We start from the raw sequence: 22,827 nt of genomic DNA, 5'->3' as shown, positions 1-22,827 counted from the left end.
AGCAGTCCTATCGAGTCAAAGTGCATGTCATAGCAGTGCCTGTAAACATTTGAGACAGAAATGTTGGACGGGAGGGGAATCGATCCCAGGGCCTCATACATTGCAACCGAGCACTGTGCTACCGACCAACCGCCCTCCTGTGAGGTCAAAGTGCATGTCATAGCCCTGCCTGTCCACAGTTGAGAAAGAAATGTTGGACGGGAGCGGAATCGATCCCAGGGCCTCATGAATGGCAATCGAGCACTGTGCTACTGACCCCCCGCCCTCCTGTGGTGTGACAGTGTATGTCATAGCCCTGCCGGTCCACAGTTGAGAAAGAAATGTTGGACGGGAGGGGAATCGATCCCAGGGCCTCATACATTGCAACCGAGCACTGTGCTACCGACCAACCGCCCTCCTGTGGGGTCAAAGTGCATGTCATAACCCTGCCTGTCCACAGTTGAGAAAGAAATGTTGGACGGGAGGGGAATCGATCCCAGGGCCTCATGAATGGCAACCGAGCACTGTGCTACTGACCCCCCGCCCTCCTGTGGTGTGACAGTGTATGTCATAGCCCTGCCGGTCCACAGTTGAGAAAGAAATGTTGGACGGGAGGGGAATCGATCCCAGGGCCTCATACATTGCAACCGAGCACTGTGCTACCGACCCCCGTCCTCCAGTGGAGTCAAAGTGAATGTCATAGCAGTGCCTGTAAACATTTGAGACAGAAATGTTGGACGGGAGGGGAATCGATCCCAGGGCCTCATTCATTGCAACCGAGCACTGTGCTACCGACCAGGGATGGGCAGTATTTAAATACATTGTAATTAAAATACTATTTAAAATATAAATACATGTATTTATATTTGTATTTAAATACAGACCTGAAAAATGTATTTATAATTATATTTAATACCAATTTTTGGGTATTTATTCTTGTAAATACGTTGTGAATACTCCTAAATACAGTATATACTGACTCATATCTTAAAGTTGCCCTCCATTTGACCTTTCGGGAAGAAGAGGGAGTTTGGGGCGCAGTTATGCTGTGCTTGCGCTACCATGCGCATGCGACAAAAAATTTTAGATGGCAAGTTTTTCACTGTTGTTGCGGACAACGGTCGCGTCTAGCCAATTACCTTGTTGTACGAAGCATCTTCGTCAAATTTAATAAAAGCATTTGTTCATCGGCACCTGTGGAGATGCTCTTCTCCTTTGCGAATCTGATTGTACGGCCGAACAGAAGATGCCTAAAAGATGCAATATTCGAGAAACTTCTAATATTAAAATTGCCATGATAATCTAACAAATAAATGCTATTGTTCGTTGCTGATTTGTTGTTATGATCATCGTTATTTCTGTAATTGCAGATGACATTTTCCTCACAGTATTTATGATAGTAGTTACGGTATTTAAATACTGTATTTATATTTTGTATTTAAATACTCATGTTGAAAAGTATTTATGCAGAGTATTTAAATACCTCTTTCAACAAAGTATTTTGCATTTATATTTAAATACTCAAAAAATGTATTTATGTCCATCCCTGCTACCGACCAACCGCCCTCCTGTGGGGTCAAAGTGCATGTCATAGCCCTGCCTGTCCACAGTTGAGAAAGAAATGTTGGACGGGAGGGGAATCGATCCCAGGGCCCCATGAATGGCAACCGAGCACTGTGCCCACTGTGCTACTGACCCTTTTTTTTTATTATTATTGAGGATAAAACCGTGCTATGTACATATCACACGAGTCATCCACAACTCATGTGTGTCGTCTCGCGTGTAGAGCTCCCACTGGGGCGGCTTGCTTCTGTGGGGTGTCTGCTTCGGGCCTCTTGCCCAGAAACCAGTATAGTACCGGTTAACCTGACAGGCATCATGCTGTGGCTCCCCTATAGCGACAACCAAACCATGAACTGTCCAGTGCTGTCACAATTTTCCTTAACTTGCTCCAACTTTCTGACCAAACTGGTGACCCTTCGTCCACAATGGAATAAGACCACAGCACACCCGTCTTAAAATACCACCATAGTGGCATGGGCTTCTCTTGGCACATCACAGAAGCTGTTCTTCCTCTCCATAGAGCATGCATAGCCGACACTAGAAGAACCTGTTTGAGAACTGTATCCGTGCACCCTCCAACTTCTAGTCCTTTCAGCGCTTCCCAGGTCAAGTGAAAGTCTAGCCCAAGAGATGCCATTAGGTCAGCCCAGAACAGCCTGGCTTTTCTGCACTCCAGAAAAAGGTGACTTAGCGTTTCGGGCGAGTCACACACATAACATCTGTCAGTCTCCGGTAGATCGAAACCTTTCTCCTTCAGCCATACTTTGACAGGTAGGATCTCAGCGTGGAACTTCACAAAAAGGTCTTTTGTAGCCGTCGGCACGGGCAGTTTCCTAACGCTCTGGAAGACGTTTTTGTATCGTCCTTCAGTGATTCCTGGTCTATACAACGGCGGCGGAAACACTTTGGCGATGCTGTCCCAGTACAGCCTCTTGGGTTTCACTGTTTTTAGGTACTCCCAGCTGAATTGGCTCTCGAAGAACCGGATAGCCTGTGCAGTTTCCCTGTAGAAGGCCAGTCCTCCGTTGTGTTGCATATGCGGAGCTGTAGTGACAAGCCACGGGGCGAGCTGTGGAAATCCACTGCTCTGAAGAGCACAGATGAGGAAGTCATCTGTGGTGTCCCTAAAGAAACAGAAACGCTGATCTTGGATTTTCATACCCGCGTTCACAAGACCAAAACCTCCGGCCTCTTGTGGCCAGTATAGGTTGGACCTTCGCATTTTTTCAAAGGTAGAAGACCATATGAATGTGGCTGTTGCTCGTTGAAACTTCCCTGTTGCGGCTTTTCCCACTGGAATAACTCTTGCCCAGAACAAGAAACTTGGGTACGCCACAGCATTACACAAAAAAGTCCTGTTGAAGAGTGAGAGCACCCTGCCATTGTGAGCGTCCAGTTTTGGGCGAATGGCTGCTACTTTTGCATCCCACTTTTGCGTCGAACATCTATCGAAGTCCATGGGGACCCCTAGGTATTTGGGTCCTGCCTGTGTCCACTTCATCCCAAGGAAATCTTGTGGTTTGCACAGCCAGTCCCCTAGCCATGCACCAGATGATTTATGCAGGTTGGTTTTTGCACCGGAGTATTGACAGAAGATGTGCAGTTGTTTCAAAACCTGTGGTATTTCGTCTTCTTTTGTACAGAAGAACGCAACGTCATCGGCGTAGGCCAACAGCTTTACCGCCCTTTCTCCAACGCGAATACTTTCTATTTGCGGGTTTTCCATCACCGATATGCACAGCGGCTCTAAGAACAGAGCGAAAAGCAGTGGGGACATTGGACATCCTTGCCTTACGGATCGCGAGACATTAATTTTCTTTCCGATTTCCTTATTGATAACCAACTGGCAGGTTATGTCTCGGTAGCATGTTTGTACAAGGTGTTCCAGCTCCTTACCGACACGACATTCCTTCAACAGCCAAAACAGATAGCGATGACATACTCTGTCGAAAGCTCTGCTGAGGTCTACTTGTACTACTGCAACTTGAGTTCCACTTGCAGTGCCCTGTTCGCAGATGACTCGCATTTTATGAAGATTCGTGACAACCTTTCGTCCTTTTACACCGTAGCACTGATGCTGTCCGATGACTTTCCACAAAACGCTGTCGAGTCTCTTTGCAATGATTCTAGCCAATATCTTATAGTCATTACAGAGAAGACTGATCGGACGATAATCTGATACCTTGAGGTGTTGATCCTTGCATTTCTTTTTTGGAATGAAGACTGTGTGGCATTTCCTCATGGACGGAGGCAAAAGACCCACCTTCGCAACATCGTTGTACACTCTCGTGAGTACTGTACGCAATTCGCTCGCAAAAGTCTTGTAAAAAAGTGCACCAATGCCATCGGGACCAGGAGCTTTATTTTTTGCCATCTTCTTTACCGCCCACTCCACCTCACTAGCCTGTATAGCTCCCATGCCTTTTTCCCTGTCTTCTTCTGAGAGTTGAGGCAGCTTTCCGCGTACTTCAGTTGGTTCTACGAATTCGTCTGCCATGAACATTTTAGTGTATCCTCTCTCAAATACATCCCGGACATCTGTGTTCTTGTGTTTCACGGAGTCACCATCTACAACTGTCAGAATAGCATTGCTCTGAGCCCTCTCCCGTTCAAATCGTCGAAACACTTTCGTTGGCTGCTCTTCCTTTTCCAGTGCCTCTTTCGTGCTGCGAACCCTGTAGCCGTGGTACTTCTTTTCCATCTCGTTTAAAAGTCGTTGTTTTGTTTCTCTAATGATGTCCTGGTACCTTACCGGCATTGTCTCTTCCTCCCGAGTTAATTCTCTAAGGGTGTTCATTAAACTTTCTTGTTCCTTCTTACTATGCCATGCTGCTGTTTGCGATTGTTCCACGGCTATTAGCTTAACCTCTTGCTTAAAAAGCTCCCATTTCGTTGCCTCATTGCCTTCTTCTTCAAACAGCACTTTTATCAGTTTCCTCAAGGTCTCTATAAAATCTGCACTTTCCAGAAGCCTATCATTCATTTTCCACAGGTCTCTTTGCTGATTTCGATCCCACTTGCTTCTAGCGTTTCCTTTTAACGTTGCACTAACCCAACCATGATCGCTGAAACATATGGGTTTAACAATGTACTCTATTTTGTATTCGTTATCTGATGATACGTAGATGCGATCAAGTCTGGCATGGGATGTCCCTTGCCAGTGCGTAAACTGTACACCCGTGCGGGGTTGACTTTCCGCAACATCTCGTAGATCATAATCTCGTAGAACACTTTGTAGTTCTTTCACACTGGTGTCACTGTGCGGGCGCTTGTATGTGCAGTCCTCACTCTTCATTACACAGTTAAAATCGCCACCGATAAACACAGTGCACGGCATCTCCACGAAGTGACGAAGAGTGCGAAAGAATTGTTTCCTTTCCTGTACTTCATTTGGGGCGTACACCGAGACTGCCTTTATCAACTGTTTCCCCCCATAGGAAGTCGATAGCTGCTATTCGGCCCGTTTCTTCCAGATTATGGTCCACAAGTGATATATTATCAGACTTCTTTAGCATGACCGCTGTGGCCGCACTTCCTCCTATGCCTAGCGAGTGAGCCACATAATAAGAGTCTTTGAACACTTGTATAAAATTTCTTTCCTCTTCCATCGTGCAGAGCTTGGTTTCTTGAAGTAAAATTATGTAACAGTTTTCACGTTTTAGTAGATCTTGCAAATACCATTTCCGTTTCTGCGAAACCAGACTTTCAACGCTAACAGTTGAAAGTTCCTATTTTGATCGCGCGCATGCTGTTATGTTCAGGGCATCTGAGGACACACAAACCACTCAGTAATGGTTCGACGAACTTCTCCGTCTTTCTTCTGTTGGTAGCTTTGGAGCAGAGTTGAACCTGTTTCTGCGATTCGGGACGACTTTCCACTTAAAACCTGTCCGGTCTTCGATGTCGCCTTCGTCGTGTCCTTGCAGTTGACCATCCTTCAACACATTGCTTCTCTTATCGGCTACGCTTAAGGCTTTCTCCTTTATTGACGCTGACTCACTTTCTTGCTCTGCATCACCAGTGTCTATCTGTTCCTCTTTTTGAAGCTTGTTTTCTTTTGTGCCTCCTGTGTTATTATCATCGGCGGCTTCTTCTATGTGATCACATCCTGACGCAAGCTGTTTTGGGCTTGTTTCTCCTGTTTTCCGGCTTAGTTCCTCGTGCCCTGCTTTACGTGACATATCTTGGCCTTCAAGTTGCAAAGTGTTCATGTCCTCTTCGTCGACGAACATGTCCTGTTGCTCGATGTCGTCTTTAGTTTTCGCCTCAGCTGCCCTGGCGTATGTTCTCACACATTCCTCTTCTGGGTGTCCGAAGCGGAAACACTTACTGCATTTAACTGCGCGGCATTCCCTGCGAACGTGCCCAACTCTCCTGCATTTCAAGCAGAGGGGGGGCCTTCCCTGTGCGACCACGAGGACTGTCCCTCCGAACACTTTGACCTGGTGTGGCAAGCTGTCGACAGTTATTCCTTTCCCTAATCTGAGCTTGGCCGACCTTGTTGCAGTGTACACTCCCTCCATGCCTGGTCTTGTCCATTTGATTTTTTCCAGCTGCATGATTTTTCCAAACGGTTCAAACACATTTTTTACCTCCTCGTCCGGAACAAATACCGGGAGCCAATGCAGCTTCACTTGCACTTCTTTTACGTTTGGATCGATGATGTGGCATTGCTTGCCCTTCACTTGCAGCTCTTTTAGACTGACTAATTTCTGCTTCGACAACGCAGATTGCAGAGTCACCACCCACACGTGATTCATCTGGTATACTCCTGTGCTGACAACCTCTTCTTTTATGTTGAGCACCGCTTTCAGTCCTTCCTCGAAATGTTCCGCTTTATAAGGCCTACCTGTGATGTCGCCATGTAGGAATACGGTATTGAGCGTCGCTGTACCAGCAGGAAGCGGTGGGAGAATTAACTTGTATTCCGTAGAACCTTCTAGCGTAGAATCATTCGTGACACCGCGGCTAGGCCTAGCCGTTGAATCCTCCTGTACGGAGCTTGACATCCTGCGTCCTTTCGCTACGAAAGCCGGAAACAGAATCCACTGTGCTACTGACCCCCCGCCCTCCTGTGGTGTGACAGTGTATGTCATAGCCCTGCCAGTCCACAGTTGAGAAAGAAATGTTGGACGGGAGGGGAATCGATCCCAGGGCCTCATACATTGCAACCGAGCACTGTGCTACCGACCCCCGTCCTCCAGTGGAGTCAAAGTGAATGTCATAGCAGTGCCTCTAAACAGTTGAGAAATAAATGTTGGACGGGAGTGGAGTCGATCCCAAGGCCTCATACATTGCAAGCGAGCACTGTACCCACTCTGCTACCGACCACCAGCAGTCCTATGGAGTCAAAGTGCATGTCATAGCAGTGCCTGTAAACATTTGAGACAGAAATGTTGGACGGGAGGGGAATCGATCCCAGGGCCTCATACCCGAGCATTGCACCTACCGTGCTACCGACCCTCCACCCTCCTGTGGAGTCAAAGTGCATGTCATAGCAGTGCCTGTAAACATTTGAGAAAGAAATGTTGGACAGGAGGGGAATCGATCCCAGGCCGTCATACATTGCAACCGAGCACTGTACCCACTGTGCTACCGACCCCCCACCCTCCTGCTGGGTCAAAGTGCATGTCATAGCCCTGCCTGTCCACAGTTGAGAAAGAAATGTTGGACGGGAGGGGAATAGATCCCAGGGCCTCATGAATGGCAACCGAGCACAGTGCCCACTGTGCTACTGACCCCCCGCCCTCCTGCGGGGTCACAGTGCATGTCATAGCCCTGCCTGTCGACAGTTGAGAGAGAAATGTTGGACGGGAGGGGAATCGATTCCAGGGCCTCATACGTTGCAACCGAGCACTGTACCCACCGCCCTCCTGTAGAATGTCATAGCAGTGCCTGTCCACAGTTGAGAAAGAAATGTTGGACGGGAGGGGAATCGATCCCTGGACCTCACACATGGCAACCGACCCCCCGCCCTCCTGTGGTGTCAAAGTGCATGTCATAGCAGTGCCTGTCCACAGTTGAGAAAGAAATGTTGAGCGGGAGTGGAATCGATCCCAGGGCCGCATACGTTGCAACCGAGCACTGTACCCACCGCCCTCCTGTAGAATGTCATAGCAGTGCCTGTCCACAGTTGAGAAAGAAATGTTGGACGGGAGGGGAATCGATCCCTGGACCTCACACATGGCAACCGACCCCCCGCCCTCCTGTGGTGTCAAAGTGCATGTCATAGCAGTGTCTGTCCACAGTTGAGAAAGAAATGTTGAGCGGGAGTGGAATCGATCCCAGGGCCCCATACATTGCAATCCAGCACTGTACCCACTCTGCTACCGACCACCAGCAGTCCTACGGAGTCAAAGTGCATGTCATAGCAGTGCCTGTAAACATTTGAGACATAAATGGTGGACGGGAGGGGAATCGATCCCAGGACCTCATACATTGCAACCGAGCACTGTGCTACCGACCAACCGCCCTCCTGTGGGGTCAAAGTGCATGTCATAGCCCTGCCTGTCCACAGTTGAGAAAGAAATGTCCGACGGGAGGGGAATCGATCCCAAGGCCTCATGAATGGCAACCGAGCACTGTGCCCACTGCTCTACTGACCCCCCGCCCTCCTGTGGTGTGACAGTGTATGTCTTAGCCCTGCCTGTCCACAGTTGAGAAAGAAATGTTGGACGGGAGGGGAATCGATCCCAGGGCCTCATACATTGCAACCGAGCACTGTGCTACCGACCTCCGTCCTCCAGTGGAGTCAAAGTGCATGTCATAGCAGTGCCTGTAAACAGTTGAGAAAGAAATGTTGGACGGGAGTGGAATCGATCCCAGGGCCTCATACATTGCAAGCGAGCACTGTACCCACTCTGCTACCGACCACTTTACCACTTATTGGTCAGTTTCAGAGTATTGTAACAACAGTAAAATTAACACAGTGATTCACACTTCAACCACGTGCACAAGTAAAATAGGTGGTACGCATACATACATACATACATACATGCATGCATGCATGCATGCATGCATGCACTTGCGCCGCAAACTGCGGTTGCGCTAAAAGGGGGCTGTACACTTCACAAGAATCTTTTCACAAACAGAAGTCAACGATTTTGGCACATCGCCCTTAATTTCTGCTACATCTTTGAGCTGCTTTAGTTCCTGTCGAACGAACATAAGTGCTGGTGACAATGGCTCCTCGTTTCTGTCAAGCACTCTGACTTTCCACAAACATTACAATGCCACTATACATAACACATCGTATCTCTCCTCGTCTTTCCTTGTTATTGGCAGAAAACGCATTGTGTGAGGATTTATTCTCAGGTTCCTCCCCAGCAACATACTAAGCTCACTCCATAAAAACTGAGCCTCTGTACAATAGAGAAAAACATGCTCCAGTGTCTCTTGGGCTTTACAAAATCGACAGTTCGTTGTCCAAGGTACGAACATACCTTTACTCTCGAGCCATGTCTTTACTGGCAAGGTTCTCGTATGCAACTTAAAGAAAAACGTTTTGATTTCAGATCTAACACTCATTCTAGTAACTCTCTTTAAAATATCACCACCTGGCCACCCTGCGGGTATTTGTCTATACATCGGTATAGGGAAAAGTGTGTCGACCAGATCAGCCGCAAGTTTTTTCTTCGAAACAGTAAAGACATACTCTCTTGAGAACCTCGCCAGCAAAACCCTGAGGGCTCAACAACTTCACGATAAAAACCACTAAGTGCAATATTTCTCTCTCTAACAGCAACAGTTACGGTCGGTAACCACTCATTTCCTACACACTGTAGTACAGTCATCAGCAGTGGGTGCTTACTATCCCTAAAGAAGGTCAGTCTCATCACAAGCTGCTTGATAAATAAATGACTCAAGCTCAGACCTCCTTCCATAAGTGGCCGAAACAGATTCCCTCTTCGCATAGGCTCAAATGTAGAATTCCATATGAAAGTCGCACATGTACGATGTAATATTTGAATATTTTTCCGGGAGCATTGGAGCACATGCAACAGATATATAAGCTTTCCAACAAAAAATAAGTTACATGTAGCGGCACGCTGAAAGATTGACAATCTTCTCTGCTTACATATATTAACATGCCTTCGTATCTTCGTAGCCCTTTCTGTCCACACGACATTTGTGTTTTTGCTGTGTTCAAGCGGGACACCAAGGTACGTGGTTGGCTCGGTTTTCCACGTTATTCCTTCAAAGCTGGATGGTGTAGAACCCCACTGACCTCCCCATATGCCCAATGACTTTTCCATGTTAAGCTTGGCTCCAGACATATCACAAAACCTGTTAATTTCGTTTAAAACAGCACAAACACTTTTCTTATCACTTGCTAGAAACACTAAATCATCGGCATATGCTAAAACTTTAACCGCAGTGGAATTCAGTTTGTAGCCAACAATACTTCTATTCTGTATGACACTTTGACAAAGCGGTTCAAGATACAGGTCAAATAACAGTGGAGACAATGGACATCCTTGCCGTACGTAGGAACGTAACGGCACTGGATTTGTACACTGATTATTTACAATTAATTTCGTTGTGACATTCAAATAACACAGTTTGACACGATGCATGAAAACCGGGCCAAATTTCATTGCTTCCATTACTGTGAACAAAAAGAAATGGCAAACCCTGTCAAATGCCTTTGCCAAGTCTGCTTGCAGTACCGCTACCTGATCTCCATGAATTCTGCTAATGTCCAAGATCGTACGTAAAACGTGAATATTCGTCTGAATGTTCCTTCCTTTAATAGCACATGTCTGATGATCACCCACAAGTGTTCCCACAACACACTAGAGTCTTGAGGCTAGTACTTTTGCAAACACCTTATAGTCCACGTTCGACAACGTAATTGGCCTGTAGTCCGTCACCCTAGGCACATTTCCTTCGGGCACTTTCTTCGGTGTAAGTACTGTATGTGACTTTCTGAAAGAAGGGGGAAAGACACCATTTGCTTCCGCTTCCTGGTATATTCCCAGTAATATCACAGATACATAATTTTTATACTTGATATAAAAGTCCGCTCCGATACCATCCGGTCCGGGATCCCTCTTCAGTTTATCCTCTTCAGTGTACTTATTGCCTGTCTAACTTCATCAAGGGTTATCGGTCTTCCGAGAATGTCTTGCTTATCAGTCGATAACTGCGGAACAAGTGTTGGTATACGTTCTTGCGCAGCTGAGTCTCGCTTATCTATCGTTCTTCCTATCAGTTGGGCGTAATATTTCTCGAATGTGTATTTTATTTGCTCTGGACTAGATATTATTTTTCCGTCTTCTTTGATTGCAGTAATACTTTTCATCCTGACGTATTCTTGTTCTTTTCGTAGGAAGCATTTGCTGGGCGCCTCGTCTGGCAAATATTGCTGTAACCTTGACCTCACCTTTGCCCCTTCATATTTGTAGTCTGCTATTAAACTTAGTTCCAATTTTATACGCCTCATCTCTTCAGAAAATTCCCCAGGATTTCTTGACTCCATTTCTATTAGTTTTTGCAGTGTGCACTCTTGTTCTTTTTCACGATGTTTTGCCTCGAAGGCGAGTGTATTGCTTCGTTCTATTGCGAAGGCTCGTAATTTAAGCTTGAATTCTTCCCATGCTTCGCTCCAGCTGGATTGTCCTGTCCACAATCTCGTCTTTGATAAAGTTTGTAAATTTCTTAGGATTTTAATGGCGCAAAGGCAACTTTGGCCATTGTAAATTTCTTATCTTCAAGGAGTGTGACGTTTAGCTTCCACGTTTCCCATCCATTTCGTTGTTTCCGTTCCGGTCTGTCATGGCCTAATGTTACTGATACAAGGCAGTGGTCGCTGAAATATGCTGGGAATACTTTGTACTCTGCTACGCGCATAGAACTAATCGACGTCGCATGTATTCGGTCCAACCTTGCATGAGACTTATTTTGAAAATGAGTATACACAACACGTTTCCTTGGGATTTGTTCCACCACATCACACAAGCCATAATGTTCGAGGATCCCTTCAAGCGCATTCGTTCCTTCGTCGTTGTCAACTACGTTGTTAGTGCGGTCACTTTCACGCAAAGTGCAGTTGAAATCTCCCATTAATACGGTCTTGTAGATATTGTTCATATAACTTCCAAGCATTGTAAAGAACGCTATTCTATCTTGTTTTTTGTTTGGCGCGTACACATTTAGGAAGCGCCATAGTCCATTATGGATCAAAACGTCTAACACTGCTAATCTTCCCTGATCATCAACCATGTGTGCGACAGGTTTGAAACAGTCCAACTTCTTCAGAAGTATTACGCAGCCAGCTGAATGGCCTACTGCGTGACTTACAACGACGTCATAGTGCTTGCTGAAGCAATTCGACACCAATATATCTGTTCCCTCTTGCGTGCTGATTTTAGTTTCCTGTACTGCAAGAACGTCGATGTCAGGAAATCTTTCTAGGTATCGCTTAAGATGGTATTGCTTTTTCCGGGAGTTTATTCCCCGTACATTTAGTGTGCCAACTGTAATTACCCTTGCCTCCATTTTAGACGCCTCTTGTGGGAAACCTCAACTGCTGCTATCCGTGAATTCACTACATGGACAGGAAGCGCATGTCTTCCAACTGCGACGAATCCGTATAAGCTGCCTGTGGCTTTAGCAAAGTACTCTCATTCGCCTTTGGCTTTTTCTCTCTCACAAGATTCCATCCATGGTTTCGTTGTTTTCAGTAGTTTCAGCGTTACTGTCCTTGCCGCTCCCTTTACGCTTCTGCACACCATCAATTTCTCTCATTTCTTCGCCGTTGTACTGTTTTCCCACCATGTTTCCTGCTACATTAGCTGAACTCTCCTCATCTAGAGAGCCACTGTTTTCAATGTTGTTGGGCACACCCCCCGGCTTCCCCGATTTGTCTTCTTCCACTACATACAACTCGCACTGGGCTCCCTCAGGCTGGCGTACTCGCGATGCATACGTTTTTACACACTCATCTTCCTCGTGCCCAAAGGTTCTACATACTTTGCACCAAGGAGTGCGGCATTGTTTTCGAATGTGACCTATTTGTTTGCATCTCAGACACATCGGTGGCCTCCCTTGCACAGCTAGCAGCACTCGGCACCCCGCCACGTACATTTGATGTGGCAAATGATCAACGGTGATGCTCTCTTTCAGACGAACCGTAACCAGTCTTGTTGTTGAGTCAATTCCTTCAAAGAAGGAATCTCTCCATTTCTCACGACGAACTTCCTTCACATCTCCGTAAGTAGTTAGCCCTGTCACAACAGCTTCATCGGGCACGTTTCCAGGGAGCCAGTCGATTTTAATTTCAATTTCTTTCTTATTCGGTTCAATGATGATACACCTTTGACCTTTCACCTGAAGTTCTTTCTGCACCAACAACTTTTCTTTGGCCTCTACGTTGTTGAAACTGATAGCCCACACGTGATTATACTGATAAGTTTGATATATCCTTCTTATTCACGACATGCCGCAGCGCTTCACCAAAATGGTTTACGTTATATGGTCTCGCTTCTGGGTTTGCGTGCAGAAATAAAGTATCCTGCGTTACGGTACCTGTTGGAACAACCGGCATGATGACTTTGTAATCCATTGTATCCTTCGAAGCAGATTCCTTTCCGTCGTTCACCCGGCTAGGCCTAGCCATACTATTCGCTCCACCGGAGCTCGAAGCATCTGCGACCGTACTCATCGAGCACCGGAAGCAGAATCCTCTGCTACCGACCACCAGCAGTCCTATGGAGTCAAAGTGCATGTCATAGTACTGTCTGTATACAGTTGAGAAAGAAATGTTGGACGGGAGAGGAATCGATCCCAGGGCCTCATCAATGGCAACCGAGCACTGTGCCCACTGCGCTACTGACCCCCCGCCCTCCTGTGGTGTGACAGTGTATGTCATAGCCCTGCCTGTCCACAGTTGAGAAAGAAATGTTGGACGGGAGGGGAATCGATCCCAGGGCCTCATACATTGCAACCGAGCACTGTGCTACCGACCCCCGTCCTCCAGTGGAGTCAAAGTGCATGTCATAGCAGTGCCTGTAAACAGTTGAGAAAGAAATGTTGGACGGTAGGGGAATCGATACCAGGGCCTCATACATTGCAACCGAGCACTGTACCACCGACCACCCGCCCTGCTGTGGAGTCAGGGTGCATGTCATAGTAGTGCCTGTAAACAGTTGAGAAAGAAATGTTGGACGCGAGGGGAATCGACCCCAGGGCCTCATACATTGCAACCGAGCACTGTACCCATTGTGCTATCGACCACCCGCCGTCCGGTGAAGTCAAAGTGCATGTCATAGCAGTGCCTGTAAACATTTGAGAAAGATATGTTGGACGGGAGGGGAATCGATCCCAGGGCCTCATACGTTGCAACCGAGCACTGTGCCTGTGGGCACTGTGCACTGTGGGCACTGTGCTACTGACCCTTTTTTATTTATTTATTTATTGCATAAAATCAATCGAAATACACATCTTGCGCATCACCACCGTTTAAAAACCGTGCACGTTCTGTCGCTTGCCGACTTGCATGCAGAGTTCATTTCCCGGTCTTCAACTCTTCCGACGAGGATCCTGGAACGAGCTTCCCAATTCGACCAAAGGTTGTTGCAGAGCATTGATGACGGAAGCCAACTGCTCCCACCTTTCTTCATCGCGCAGTCTGTTTTTCCCGCGTAAAGAAAGAGTCCACAGGTGCTTCTGCTTCAGATATATCACTGGCGATTCCACTCTGACGTCGCATTCAACGCGTCCTGTTCTCGACTTCCAAATCGCGTGCAGTCCGGCTGTTGCTACAACTGACACCACTTCGGCATGTTTTGCTTCCGTGAAAGTAAGGAACTTGAAGCTCTAGTAAGACAACTCCTCCCTAATCCGCAGAGTTGCTTGCAGGTCACTCCAGAAGAGCAAGGCGATTCGGCAATCATAGAACACATGCCGTAGGGATTCCGTATCACCACAGACGTGGCACCACGCATCGCAGGGTAGAAAGAAACCCTTACCCTTTAGCCATTGTTTAACTGAGAGAACTTCGATGTGAAAGCGTACGAGGAAGTCTTTCGTACCTGAGGCTATCGGCAATTTTCTTAATCGGTTCAACACGTCCTGCCCCGGAAGCCTGTACAGCGGTGGTGGGAAGAGACTTGTCACCGTGTCCCAGTAGAGTGTCCTCCTTTTCACATTTACCAGGTAATCCCAAGAGAACTTCTCAAGGAAGAACTCAATGCTGTGCCTGATTTCCTTATAGAATAGACCCCCCGCCCTCCTGCGGGGCCAAAGTGCATGTCATAGCCCTGCCTGTCCACAGTTGAGAAAGAAATGTTGGACGGGAGGGGAATCGATCCCAGGGCCTCATACATTGCAACCGAGCACTGTGCTACCGACCAACCGCCCTCCTGTGGGGTCAAAGTGCATGTCATAGCCCTGCCTGTCCACAGTTGAGAAAGAAATGTTGGATGGGAGGGGAATCGATCCCAGGGCCTCATGAATGGCAACCGAGCACTGTGCCCACTGTGCTACTGACCTACTGACACTACTGAAATTCCTAGTACCGGGCCGCTATAGCTCAGTGGCAGAGCACTGGTCTGTAAACCAGGGGTCGTGAGTTCAGTCCTCACTGGCGGCAACGACAGGTGATTTCCAACTCTCGTTTGACATACAAGGAAAGATCGGTTTCATGAGACAAAGACGGAGGGAAAGAGTCTACCTGTCGTTTCGAATCAACCAAACAATATTTCTGTGGAGAGGGAGGTGTAACAATTACAGCATAAAAGGCAACGTTAAACTTCAAGTACTGGGCCGCTATAGCTCAGTGGGAGAGCACTGTTCTTGTAAACCAGAGGTTGTGAGTTCAATCCTCACTGGCGGCAACGACAGGTGATTTGCAACTCTCGTTTGACATGCAAGCAAAGATCGATTTCATGAGACAAAGACGAAGGGAAAGAGTCTACCTGTCGTTTCGAATCAACCAAAAATAGTTTTATGTAGAGGGAGGTGTAACAATTACAGCATAAAAGGCAACGTTAAATGCGTGTTACCGGGCCGCTATAGCTCAGTGGCAGAGCACTGGTCTTGCAAACCAGGGGTCGTGAGTTCAATCCTCACTGGCGGCAACGACAGGTGATTTCCAACTCTCGTTTGACATACAAGGAAAGATCAGTTTCATGAGACAAAGACGGAGGGAAAGAGTCTACCTGTCGTTTCGAATCAACCAAACAATATTTCTGTGTAGAGGGAGGTGTAACAATTACAGCATAAAAGGCAACGTTAAACTTCAAGTACTGGGCCGCTATAGCTCAGTGGGAGAGCACTGGTCTTGTAAACCAGGGGTCGTGAGTTCAATCCTCACTGGCGGCAACGACAGGTGATTTGCAACTCTCGTTTGACATGCAAGCAAAGATCGATTTCATGAGACAAAGGCGAAGGGAAAGAGTCTACCTGCCGTTTCGAATCAACCAAACAATATTTTTATATAGAGGGAGGTGTAACAATTACAACATAAAAGGCGACGTTAAACTTCAAGCACTGGGCCGCTATAGCTCAGTGGCAGAGCACTGGTCTTGTAAACCAGGGGTCGTGAGTTCAATCCTCACTGGCGGCAACGACAGGTGATTTCCAACTCTCGTTTGACATACAAGCGAAGATCGATTTCATGAGACAAAGGCGAAGGGAAAGAGTCTACCTGCCGTTTCGAATCAACCAAACAATATTTTTATATAGAGGGAGGTGTAACAATTACAACATAAAAGGCGACGTTAAACTTCAAGCACTGGGCCGCTATAGCTCAGTGGCAGAGCACTGGTCTCGTAAACCAGAGGTTGTGAGTTCAATCCTCACTGGCGGCAACGACAGGTGATTTGCAACTCTCGTTTGACATGCAAGCAAAGATCGATTTCATGAGACAAAGACGAAGGGAAAGAGTCTACCTGTCGTTTCGAATCAACCAAAAATAGTTTTATGTAGAGGGAGGTGTAACAATTACAGCATAAAAGGCAACGTTAAATGCGTGTTACCGGGCCGCTATAGCTCAGTGGCAGAGCACTGGTCTTGCAAACCAGGGGTCGTGAGTTCAATCCTCACTGGCGGCAACGACAGGTGATTTCCAACTCTCGTTTGACATACAAGGAAAGATCGGTTTCATGAGACAAAGACGGAGGGAAAGAGTCTACCTGTCGTTTCGAATCAACCAAACAATATTTCTGTGGAGAGGGAGGTGTAACAATTACAGCATAAAAGGCAACGTTAAACTTCAAGTACTGGGCCGCTATAGCTCAGTGGGAGAGCACTGTTCTTGTAAACCAGAGGTTGTGAGTTCAATCCTCACTGGCGGCAACGACAGGTGATTTGCAACTCTCGTTTGACATGCAAGCAAAGATCGATTTCATGAGACAAAGACGAAGGGAAAGAGTCTACCTGTCGTTTCGAATCAACCAAAAATAGTTTTATGTAGAGGGAGGTGTAACAATTACAGCATAAAAGGCAACGTTAAATGCGTGTTACCGGGCCGCTATAGCTCAGTGGCAGAGCACTGGTCTTGCAAACCAGGGGTCGTGAGTTCAATCCTCACTGGCGGCAACGACAGGTGATTTCCAACTCTCGTTTGACATACAAGCGAAGATCGATTTCATGAGACAAAGGCGAAGGGAAAGAGTCTACCTGCCGTTTCGAATCAACCAAACAATATTTTTATATAGAGGGAGGTGTAACAATTACAACATAAAAGGCGACGTTAAACTTCAAGCACTGGGCCGCTATAGCTCAGTGGCAGAGCACTGGTCTCGTAAACCAGAGGTTGTGAGTTCAATCCTCACTGGCGGCAACGACAGGTGATTTGCAACTCTCGTTTGACATGCAAGCAAAGATCGATTTCATGAGACAAAGACGAAGGGAAAGAGTCTACCTGTCGTTTCGAATCAACCAAAAATAGTTTTATGTAGAGGGAGGTGTAACAATTACAGCATAAAAGGCAACGTTAAATGCGTGTTACCGGGCCGCTATAGCTCAGTGGCAGAGCACTGGTCTTGCAAACCAGGGGTCGTGAGTTCAATCCTCACTGGCGGCAACGACAGGTGATTTCCAACTCTCGTTTGACATACAAGGAAAGATCAGTTTCATGAGACAAAGACGGAGGGAAAGAGTCTACCTGTCGTTTCGAATCAACCAAACAATATTTCTGTGTAGAGGGAGGTGTAACAATTACAGTATAAAGGGCAACGTTAAATTTCTAGTAGCGGGCCGCTATAGCTCAGTGGCAGAGCACTGGTCTCGTAAACCAGAGGTTGTGAGTTCAATCCTCACTGGCGGCAACGACAGGTGATTTGCAACTCTCGTTTGACATGCAAGCAAAGATCGATTTCATGAGACAAAGACGAAGGGAAAGAGTCTACCTGTCGTTTCGAATCAACCAAAAATAGTTTTATGTAGAGGGAGGTGTAACAATTACAGCATAAAAGGCAACGTTAAATGCGTGTTACCGGGCCGCTATAGCTCAGTGGCAGAGCACTGGTCTTGCAAACCAGGGGTCGTGAGTTCAATCCTCACTGGCGGCAACGACAGGTGATTTCCAACTCTCGTTTGACATACAAGGAAAGATCAGTTTCATGAGACAAAGACGGAGGGAAAGAGTCTACCTGTCGTTTCGAATCAACCAAACAATATTTCTGTGTAGAGGGAGGTGTAACAATTACAGCATAAAAGGCAACGTTAAACTTGAAGTACTGGGCCGCTATAGCTCAGTGGGAGAGCACTGGTCTTGTAAACCAGGGGTCGTGAGTTCAATCCTCACTGGCGGCAACGACAGGTGATTTGCAACTCTCGTTTGACATGCAAGCAAAGATCGATTTCATGAGACAAAGGCGAAGGGAAAGAGTCTACCTGCCGTTTCGAATCAACCAAACAATATTTTTATATAGAGGGAGGTGTAACAATTACAACATAAAAGGCGACGTTAAACTTCAAGCACTGGGCCGCTATAGCTCAGTGGCAGAGCACTGGTCTTGTAAACCAGGGGTCGTGAGTTCAATCCTCACTGGCGGCAACGACAGGTGATTTCCAACTCTCGTTTGACATACAAGCGAAGATCGATTTCATGAGACAAAGGCGAAGGGAAAGAGTCTACCTGCCGTTTCGAATCAACCAAACAATATTTTTATATAGAGGGAGGTGTAACAATTACAACATAAAAGGCGACGTTAAACTTCAAGCACTGGGCCGCTATAGCTCAGTGGCAGAGCACTGGTCTTGCAAACCAGGGGTCGTGAGTTCAATCCTCACTGGCGGCAACGACAGGTGATTTCCAACTCTCGTTTGACATACAAGGAAAGATCAGTTTCATGAGACAAAGACGGAGGGAAAGAGTCTACCTGTCGTTTCGAATCAACCAAACAATATTTCTGTGTAGAGGGAGGTGTAACAATTACAGCATATAAGGCAACGTTAAACTTCAAGTACTGGGCCGCTATAGCTCAGTGGCAGAGCACTGGTCTTGTAAACCAGGGGTCGTGAGTTCAATCCTCACTGGCGGCAACGACAGGTGATTTGCAACTCTCGTTTGACATGCAAGCAAAGATCGATTTCATGAGACAAAGACGAAGGGAAAGAGTCTACCTGTCGTTTCGAATCAACCAAAAATAGTTTTATGTAGAGGGAGGTGTAACAATTACAGCATAAAAGGCAACGTTAAATGCGTGTTACCGGGCCGCTATAGCTCAGTGGCAGAGCACTGGTCTTGTAAACCAGGGGTCGTGAGTTCAATCCTCACTGGCGGCAACGACAGGTGATTTCCAACTCTCGTTTGACATACAAGCGAAGATCGATTTCATGAGACAAAGGCGAAGGGAAAGAGTCTACCTGCCGTTTCGAATCAACCAAACAATATTTTTATATAGAGGGAGGTGTAACAATTACAGCGTAAAAGGCAACGTTAAACTTCAAGTACTGGGCCGCTATAGCTCAGTGGCAGAGCACTGGTCTTGCAAACCAGGGGTCGTGAGTTCAGTCCTCACTGGCGGCAACGACAGGTGATTTCCAACTCTCGTTTGACATACAAGGAAAGATCAGTTTCATGAGACAAAGACGGAGGGAAAGAGTCTACCTGTCGTTTCGAATCAACCAAGCAATATTTTTATATAGAGGGAGGTGTAACAGTTACAGCATAAAAGGCAACGTTAAACTTCAAGTACTGGGCCGCTATAGCTCAGTGGCAGAGCACTGGTCTTGTAAACCAGGGGTCGTGAGTTCAATCCTCACTGGCGGTAACGACAGGTGATTTCCAACTCTCGTTTGACATACAAGCGAAGATCGATTTCATGAGACAAAGGCGAAGGGAAAGAGTCTACCTGCCGTTTCGAATCAACCAAACAATATTTTTATATAGAGGGAGGTGTAACAATTACAACATAAAAGGCGACGTTAAACTTCAAGCACTGGGCCGCTATAGCTCAGTGGCAGAGCACTGGTCTTGTAAACCAGGGGTCGTGAGTTCAATCCTCACTGGCGGCAACGACAGGTGATTTCCAACTCTCGTTTGACATACAAGCGAAGATCGATTTCATGAGACAAAGACGGAGGGAAAGAGTCTACCTGTCGTTTCGAATCAACCAAACAATATTTTTATGTAGAGGGAGGTGTAACAGTTACAGCGTAAAAGGCAACGTTAAATTGCTAGTCCCGGGCCGCTATAGCTCAGTGGCAGAGCACTGGTCTTGTAAACCAGGGGTCGTGAGTTCAATCCTCACTGGCGGCAACGACAGGTGATTTCCAACTCTCGTTTGACATACAAGGAAAGATCGGTTTCATGAGACAAAGACGGAGGGAAAGAGTCTACCTGTCGTTTCGAATCAACCAAACAATATTTTTATGTAGAGGGAGGTGTAACAATTACAGCATAAAAGGCAACGTTAAACTTCAAGTACTGGGCCGCTATGGCTCAGTGGCAGAGCACTGGTCTTGTAAACCAGGGGTCGTGAGTTCAATCCTCACTGGCGGCAACGACAGGTGATTTCCAACTCTCGTTTGACATACAAGGAAAGATCGGTTTCATGAGACAAAGACGGAGGGAAAGAGTCTACCTGTCGTTTCGAATCAACCAAACAATATTTTTATGTAGAGGGAGGTGTAACAATTACAGCATAAAAGGCAACGTTAAACTTCAAGTACTGGGCCGCTATGGCTCAGTGGCAGAGCACTGGTCTTGTAAACCAGGGGTCGTGAGTTCAATCCTCATTGGCGGCAACGACAGGTGATTTCCAACTCTCGTTTGACATACAAGGAAAGATCGGTTTCATGAGACAAAGACGGAGGGAAAGAGTCTACCTGTCGTTTCGAATCAACCAAACAATATTTTTATGTAGAGGGAGGTGTAACAGTTACAGCGTAAAAGGCAACGTTAAACTTCAAGTACTGGGCCGCTATAGCTCAGTGGCAGAGCACTGGTCTTGTAAACCAGGGGTCGTGAGTTCAATCCTCACTGGCGGCAACGACAGGTGATTTCCAACTCTCGTTTGACATACAAGGAAAGATCGGTTTCATGAGACAAAGACGGAGGGAAAGAGTCTACCTGTCGTTTCGAATCAACCAAACAATATTTTTATGTAGAGGGAGGTGTAACAATTACAGCATAAAAGGCAACGTTAAACTTTAAGTACTGGGCTGCTATAGCTCAGTGGCAGAGCACTGGTCTTGTAAACCAGGGGTCGTGAGTTCAATCCTCACTGGTGGCAACGACAGGTGATTTCCCACTCTCGTTTGACATACAAGGAAAGATCGGTTTCATGAGACAAAGACGGAGGGAAAGAGTCTACCTGTCGTTTCGAATCAACCAAACAATATTTTTATGTAGAGGGAGGTGTAACAATTACAGCATGAAAGGCAACGTTAAATTTTAAGTACTGGGCTGCTATAGCTCAGTGGCAGAGCACTGGTCTTGTAAACCAGGGGTCGTGAGTTCAATCCTCACTGGTGGCAACGACAGGTGATTTCCAACTCTCGTTTGACATACAAGGAAAGATCGGTTTCATGAGACAAAGACGGAGGGAAAGAGTCTACCTGTCGTTTCGAATCAACCAAACAATATTTCTGTGGAGAGGGAGGTGTAACAATTACAGCATAAAAGGCAACGTTAAACTTCAAGTACTGGGCCGCTATAGCTCAGTGGGAGAGCACTGGTCTTGTAAACCAGGGGTCGTGAGTTCAGTCCTCACTGGCGGCAACGACAGGTGATTTCCAACTCTCGTTTGACATACAAGGAAAGATCGGTTTCATGAGACAAAGACGGAGGGAAAGAGTCTACCTGTCGTTTCGAATCAACCAAACAATATTTTTATGTAGAGGGAGGTGTAACAATTACAGCATAAAAGGCAACGTTAAACTTCAAGTACTGAGTCGCTATAGCTCAGTGGCAGAGCACTGGTCTTACATTCTGCTTCCGGCGCTCGATGAGTACGGACGCGGGAATCATGAGCTCCCGAGGGGAGGTTTCTACGGCTAGGACTAGCCTCGTTCAGGATACGAAGAGCGAAGTTCACGACCACCAGGTGATTTTGCCAGTTTTTCCGACAGCTGAATTTTCTGAAAATACCGTGATATTTCACGGGGACGTGACCGGAAGACCATATCGCAGGGAAGACTTCAAAGCCGTGTTAAAGGACAGTGTGAGTGGGGGTGGAAGGCGTTCAAACCAACGATACCGTACGACCCACGTGACCGGGGGCTATCTCAATGATTCGCAATCTGAATGAAGCTTCGTGTCGCCACGTTTAATGTCAACAGCCTGGTGTCGGATAAACGGAAACTTGGCCTTCTTCATATTCTCTGCAGTAGATGTATCGATATTTGTTTTGTACAAGAAACAAAGATTACCACCACGAAAGATGAGGAGGAACTGAGGAGGATATTTAAACGAAATTTTCAAGTTTTCCACTCCAACGCACAAAAGGGCAGTGGTGGCCCGGCAGTCTTCGTTAGGAGAAGAAGCGGAGTGAGAATTGTCCCTGACATTGCCCACGATCTTGAAGGAAGGATTAGTGCAGTGGATGCTGTGCAATGAGCTGTTAAGAGTTGTAGCGCTCTATGCCCCGAACATCGTTACGGATCGCAAGGAGTTTTTCCGGTACTTAAGGGATTTTCTGGAGACGCCGGCTAGCGTCATTCTGGGAGGTGACTTTAATTGTGTTCTGACAGCAGGTGATCGGACGGGAAGAACTCGGTTTTCTGACACCAGTACAAAGGAGCTTCGTTCCTTAGTAGAAGATAACAATCTGAGGGATGTGGCAGGACGAAATGAAGACAATGCCATTCGATTTACGCACTGGCAAGGGT

General features: G+C 46.7%; 1 protein-coding gene and 27 non-coding genes across 28 annotated transcripts; 27 read left to right on the top strand and 1 right to left on the bottom strand.

Moving 5' to 3' along the window:
• Positions 1 to 5,327: 5,327 nt before the first annotated feature.
• On the bottom strand, positions 5,328 to 6,551 carry LOC135381290 (uncharacterized). The gene has a single exon (XM_064612541.1). The coding sequence runs from the start codon at positions 6,549 to 6,551 to the stop codon at positions 5,328 to 5,330; it is 1,224 nt and encodes a 407-aa protein (XP_064468611.1).
• An 8,757-nt stretch (positions 6,552 to 15,308) lies between these two features.
• On the top strand, positions 15,309 to 15,380 carry Trnat-ugu (transfer RNA threonine (anticodon UGU)). The gene has a single exon. It is a non-coding gene; the product is annotated as a tRNA-Thr (tRNA).
• A 171-nt stretch (positions 15,381 to 15,551) lies between these two features.
• On the top strand, positions 15,552 to 15,623 carry Trnaa-ugc (transfer RNA alanine (anticodon UGC)). The gene has a single exon. It is a non-coding gene; the product is annotated as a tRNA-Ala (tRNA).
• A 172-nt stretch (positions 15,624 to 15,795) lies between these two features.
• Trnat-ugu (transfer RNA threonine (anticodon UGU)) lies at positions 15,796 to 15,867 on the top strand. The gene has a single exon. It is a non-coding gene; the product is annotated as a tRNA-Thr (tRNA).
• Positions 15,868 to 16,039: 172 nt separating this feature from the next.
• Positions 16,040 to 16,111, top strand: Trnat-ugu (transfer RNA threonine (anticodon UGU)). The gene has a single exon. It is a non-coding gene; the product is annotated as a tRNA-Thr (tRNA).
• Positions 16,112 to 16,283: 172 nt separating this feature from the next.
• On the top strand, positions 16,284 to 16,355 carry Trnat-cgu (transfer RNA threonine (anticodon CGU)). Its single transcript has one exon. It is a non-coding gene; the product is annotated as a tRNA-Thr (tRNA).
• Positions 16,356 to 16,526: 171 nt separating this feature from the next.
• On the top strand, positions 16,527 to 16,598 carry Trnaa-ugc (transfer RNA alanine (anticodon UGC)). The gene has a single exon. It is a non-coding gene; the product is annotated as a tRNA-Ala (tRNA).
• A 172-nt stretch (positions 16,599 to 16,770) lies between these two features.
• On the top strand, positions 16,771 to 16,842 carry Trnat-ugu (transfer RNA threonine (anticodon UGU)). The gene has a single exon. It is a non-coding gene; the product is annotated as a tRNA-Thr (tRNA).
• A 171-nt stretch (positions 16,843 to 17,013) lies between these two features.
• On the top strand, positions 17,014 to 17,085 carry Trnaa-ugc (transfer RNA alanine (anticodon UGC)). Its single transcript has one exon. It is a non-coding gene; the product is annotated as a tRNA-Ala (tRNA).
• Positions 17,086 to 17,257: 172 nt separating this feature from the next.
• On the top strand, positions 17,258 to 17,329 carry Trnat-cgu (transfer RNA threonine (anticodon CGU)). Its single transcript has one exon. It is a non-coding gene; the product is annotated as a tRNA-Thr (tRNA).
• Positions 17,330 to 17,500: 171 nt separating this feature from the next.
• Trnaa-ugc (transfer RNA alanine (anticodon UGC)) lies at positions 17,501 to 17,572 on the top strand. Its single transcript has one exon. It is a non-coding gene; the product is annotated as a tRNA-Ala (tRNA).
• Positions 17,573 to 17,744: 172 nt separating this feature from the next.
• On the top strand, positions 17,745 to 17,816 carry Trnat-cgu (transfer RNA threonine (anticodon CGU)). Its single transcript has one exon. It is a non-coding gene; the product is annotated as a tRNA-Thr (tRNA).
• A 171-nt stretch (positions 17,817 to 17,987) lies between these two features.
• Positions 17,988 to 18,059, top strand: Trnaa-ugc (transfer RNA alanine (anticodon UGC)). Its single transcript has one exon. It is a non-coding gene; the product is annotated as a tRNA-Ala (tRNA).
• A 172-nt stretch (positions 18,060 to 18,231) lies between these two features.
• Trnat-ugu (transfer RNA threonine (anticodon UGU)) lies at positions 18,232 to 18,303 on the top strand. The gene has a single exon. It is a non-coding gene; the product is annotated as a tRNA-Thr (tRNA).
• A 172-nt stretch (positions 18,304 to 18,475) lies between these two features.
• On the top strand, positions 18,476 to 18,547 carry Trnat-ugu (transfer RNA threonine (anticodon UGU)). The gene has a single exon. It is a non-coding gene; the product is annotated as a tRNA-Thr (tRNA).
• Positions 18,548 to 18,719: 172 nt separating this feature from the next.
• Trnaa-ugc (transfer RNA alanine (anticodon UGC)) lies at positions 18,720 to 18,791 on the top strand. Its single transcript has one exon. It is a non-coding gene; the product is annotated as a tRNA-Ala (tRNA).
• A 172-nt stretch (positions 18,792 to 18,963) lies between these two features.
• Positions 18,964 to 19,035, top strand: Trnat-ugu (transfer RNA threonine (anticodon UGU)). The gene has a single exon. It is a non-coding gene; the product is annotated as a tRNA-Thr (tRNA).
• A 171-nt stretch (positions 19,036 to 19,206) lies between these two features.
• Trnat-ugu (transfer RNA threonine (anticodon UGU)) lies at positions 19,207 to 19,278 on the top strand. The gene has a single exon. It is a non-coding gene; the product is annotated as a tRNA-Thr (tRNA).
• A 172-nt stretch (positions 19,279 to 19,450) lies between these two features.
• On the top strand, positions 19,451 to 19,522 carry Trnaa-ugc (transfer RNA alanine (anticodon UGC)). The gene has a single exon. It is a non-coding gene; the product is annotated as a tRNA-Ala (tRNA).
• Positions 19,523 to 19,694: 172 nt separating this feature from the next.
• Trnat-ugu (transfer RNA threonine (anticodon UGU)) lies at positions 19,695 to 19,766 on the top strand. The gene has a single exon. It is a non-coding gene; the product is annotated as a tRNA-Thr (tRNA).
• Positions 19,767 to 19,938: 172 nt separating this feature from the next.
• Positions 19,939 to 20,010, top strand: Trnat-ugu (transfer RNA threonine (anticodon UGU)). The gene has a single exon. It is a non-coding gene; the product is annotated as a tRNA-Thr (tRNA).
• A 172-nt stretch (positions 20,011 to 20,182) lies between these two features.
• Trnat-ugu (transfer RNA threonine (anticodon UGU)) lies at positions 20,183 to 20,254 on the top strand. Its single transcript has one exon. It is a non-coding gene; the product is annotated as a tRNA-Thr (tRNA).
• A 172-nt stretch (positions 20,255 to 20,426) lies between these two features.
• On the top strand, positions 20,427 to 20,498 carry Trnat-ugu (transfer RNA threonine (anticodon UGU)). Its single transcript has one exon. It is a non-coding gene; the product is annotated as a tRNA-Thr (tRNA).
• A 172-nt stretch (positions 20,499 to 20,670) lies between these two features.
• Trnat-ugu (transfer RNA threonine (anticodon UGU)) lies at positions 20,671 to 20,742 on the top strand. The gene has a single exon. It is a non-coding gene; the product is annotated as a tRNA-Thr (tRNA).
• Positions 20,743 to 20,914: 172 nt separating this feature from the next.
• Positions 20,915 to 20,986, top strand: Trnat-ugu (transfer RNA threonine (anticodon UGU)). Its single transcript has one exon. It is a non-coding gene; the product is annotated as a tRNA-Thr (tRNA).
• Positions 20,987 to 21,158: 172 nt separating this feature from the next.
• Trnat-ugu (transfer RNA threonine (anticodon UGU)) lies at positions 21,159 to 21,230 on the top strand. The gene has a single exon. It is a non-coding gene; the product is annotated as a tRNA-Thr (tRNA).
• A 172-nt stretch (positions 21,231 to 21,402) lies between these two features.
• Trnat-ugu (transfer RNA threonine (anticodon UGU)) lies at positions 21,403 to 21,474 on the top strand. The gene has a single exon. It is a non-coding gene; the product is annotated as a tRNA-Thr (tRNA).
• A 172-nt stretch (positions 21,475 to 21,646) lies between these two features.
• Positions 21,647 to 21,718, top strand: Trnat-ugu (transfer RNA threonine (anticodon UGU)). Its single transcript has one exon. It is a non-coding gene; the product is annotated as a tRNA-Thr (tRNA).
• Positions 21,719 to 22,827: the final 1,109 nt, after the last annotated feature.

The sequence above is a fragment of the Ornithodoros turicata genome, chromosome 1 (genome assembly GCF_037126465.1).
Source record: "Ornithodoros turicata isolate Travis chromosome 1, ASM3712646v1, whole genome shotgun sequence".
Lineage (NCBI taxonomy): Eukaryota > Metazoa > Arthropoda > Arachnida > Ixodida > Argasidae > Ornithodoros > Ornithodoros turicata.
Note: the sequence above shows the minus strand (reverse complement) of the source record. Positions and strands in the feature narration are given on the sequence as shown.

Coding starts and splice junctions, on each gene's coding strand:
- LOC135381290 (XM_064612541.1), bottom strand. CDS start 6,551: ATGTCAAGCTCCGTACAGGAGGATTCAACGGCTAGGCCTAGCCGCGGT.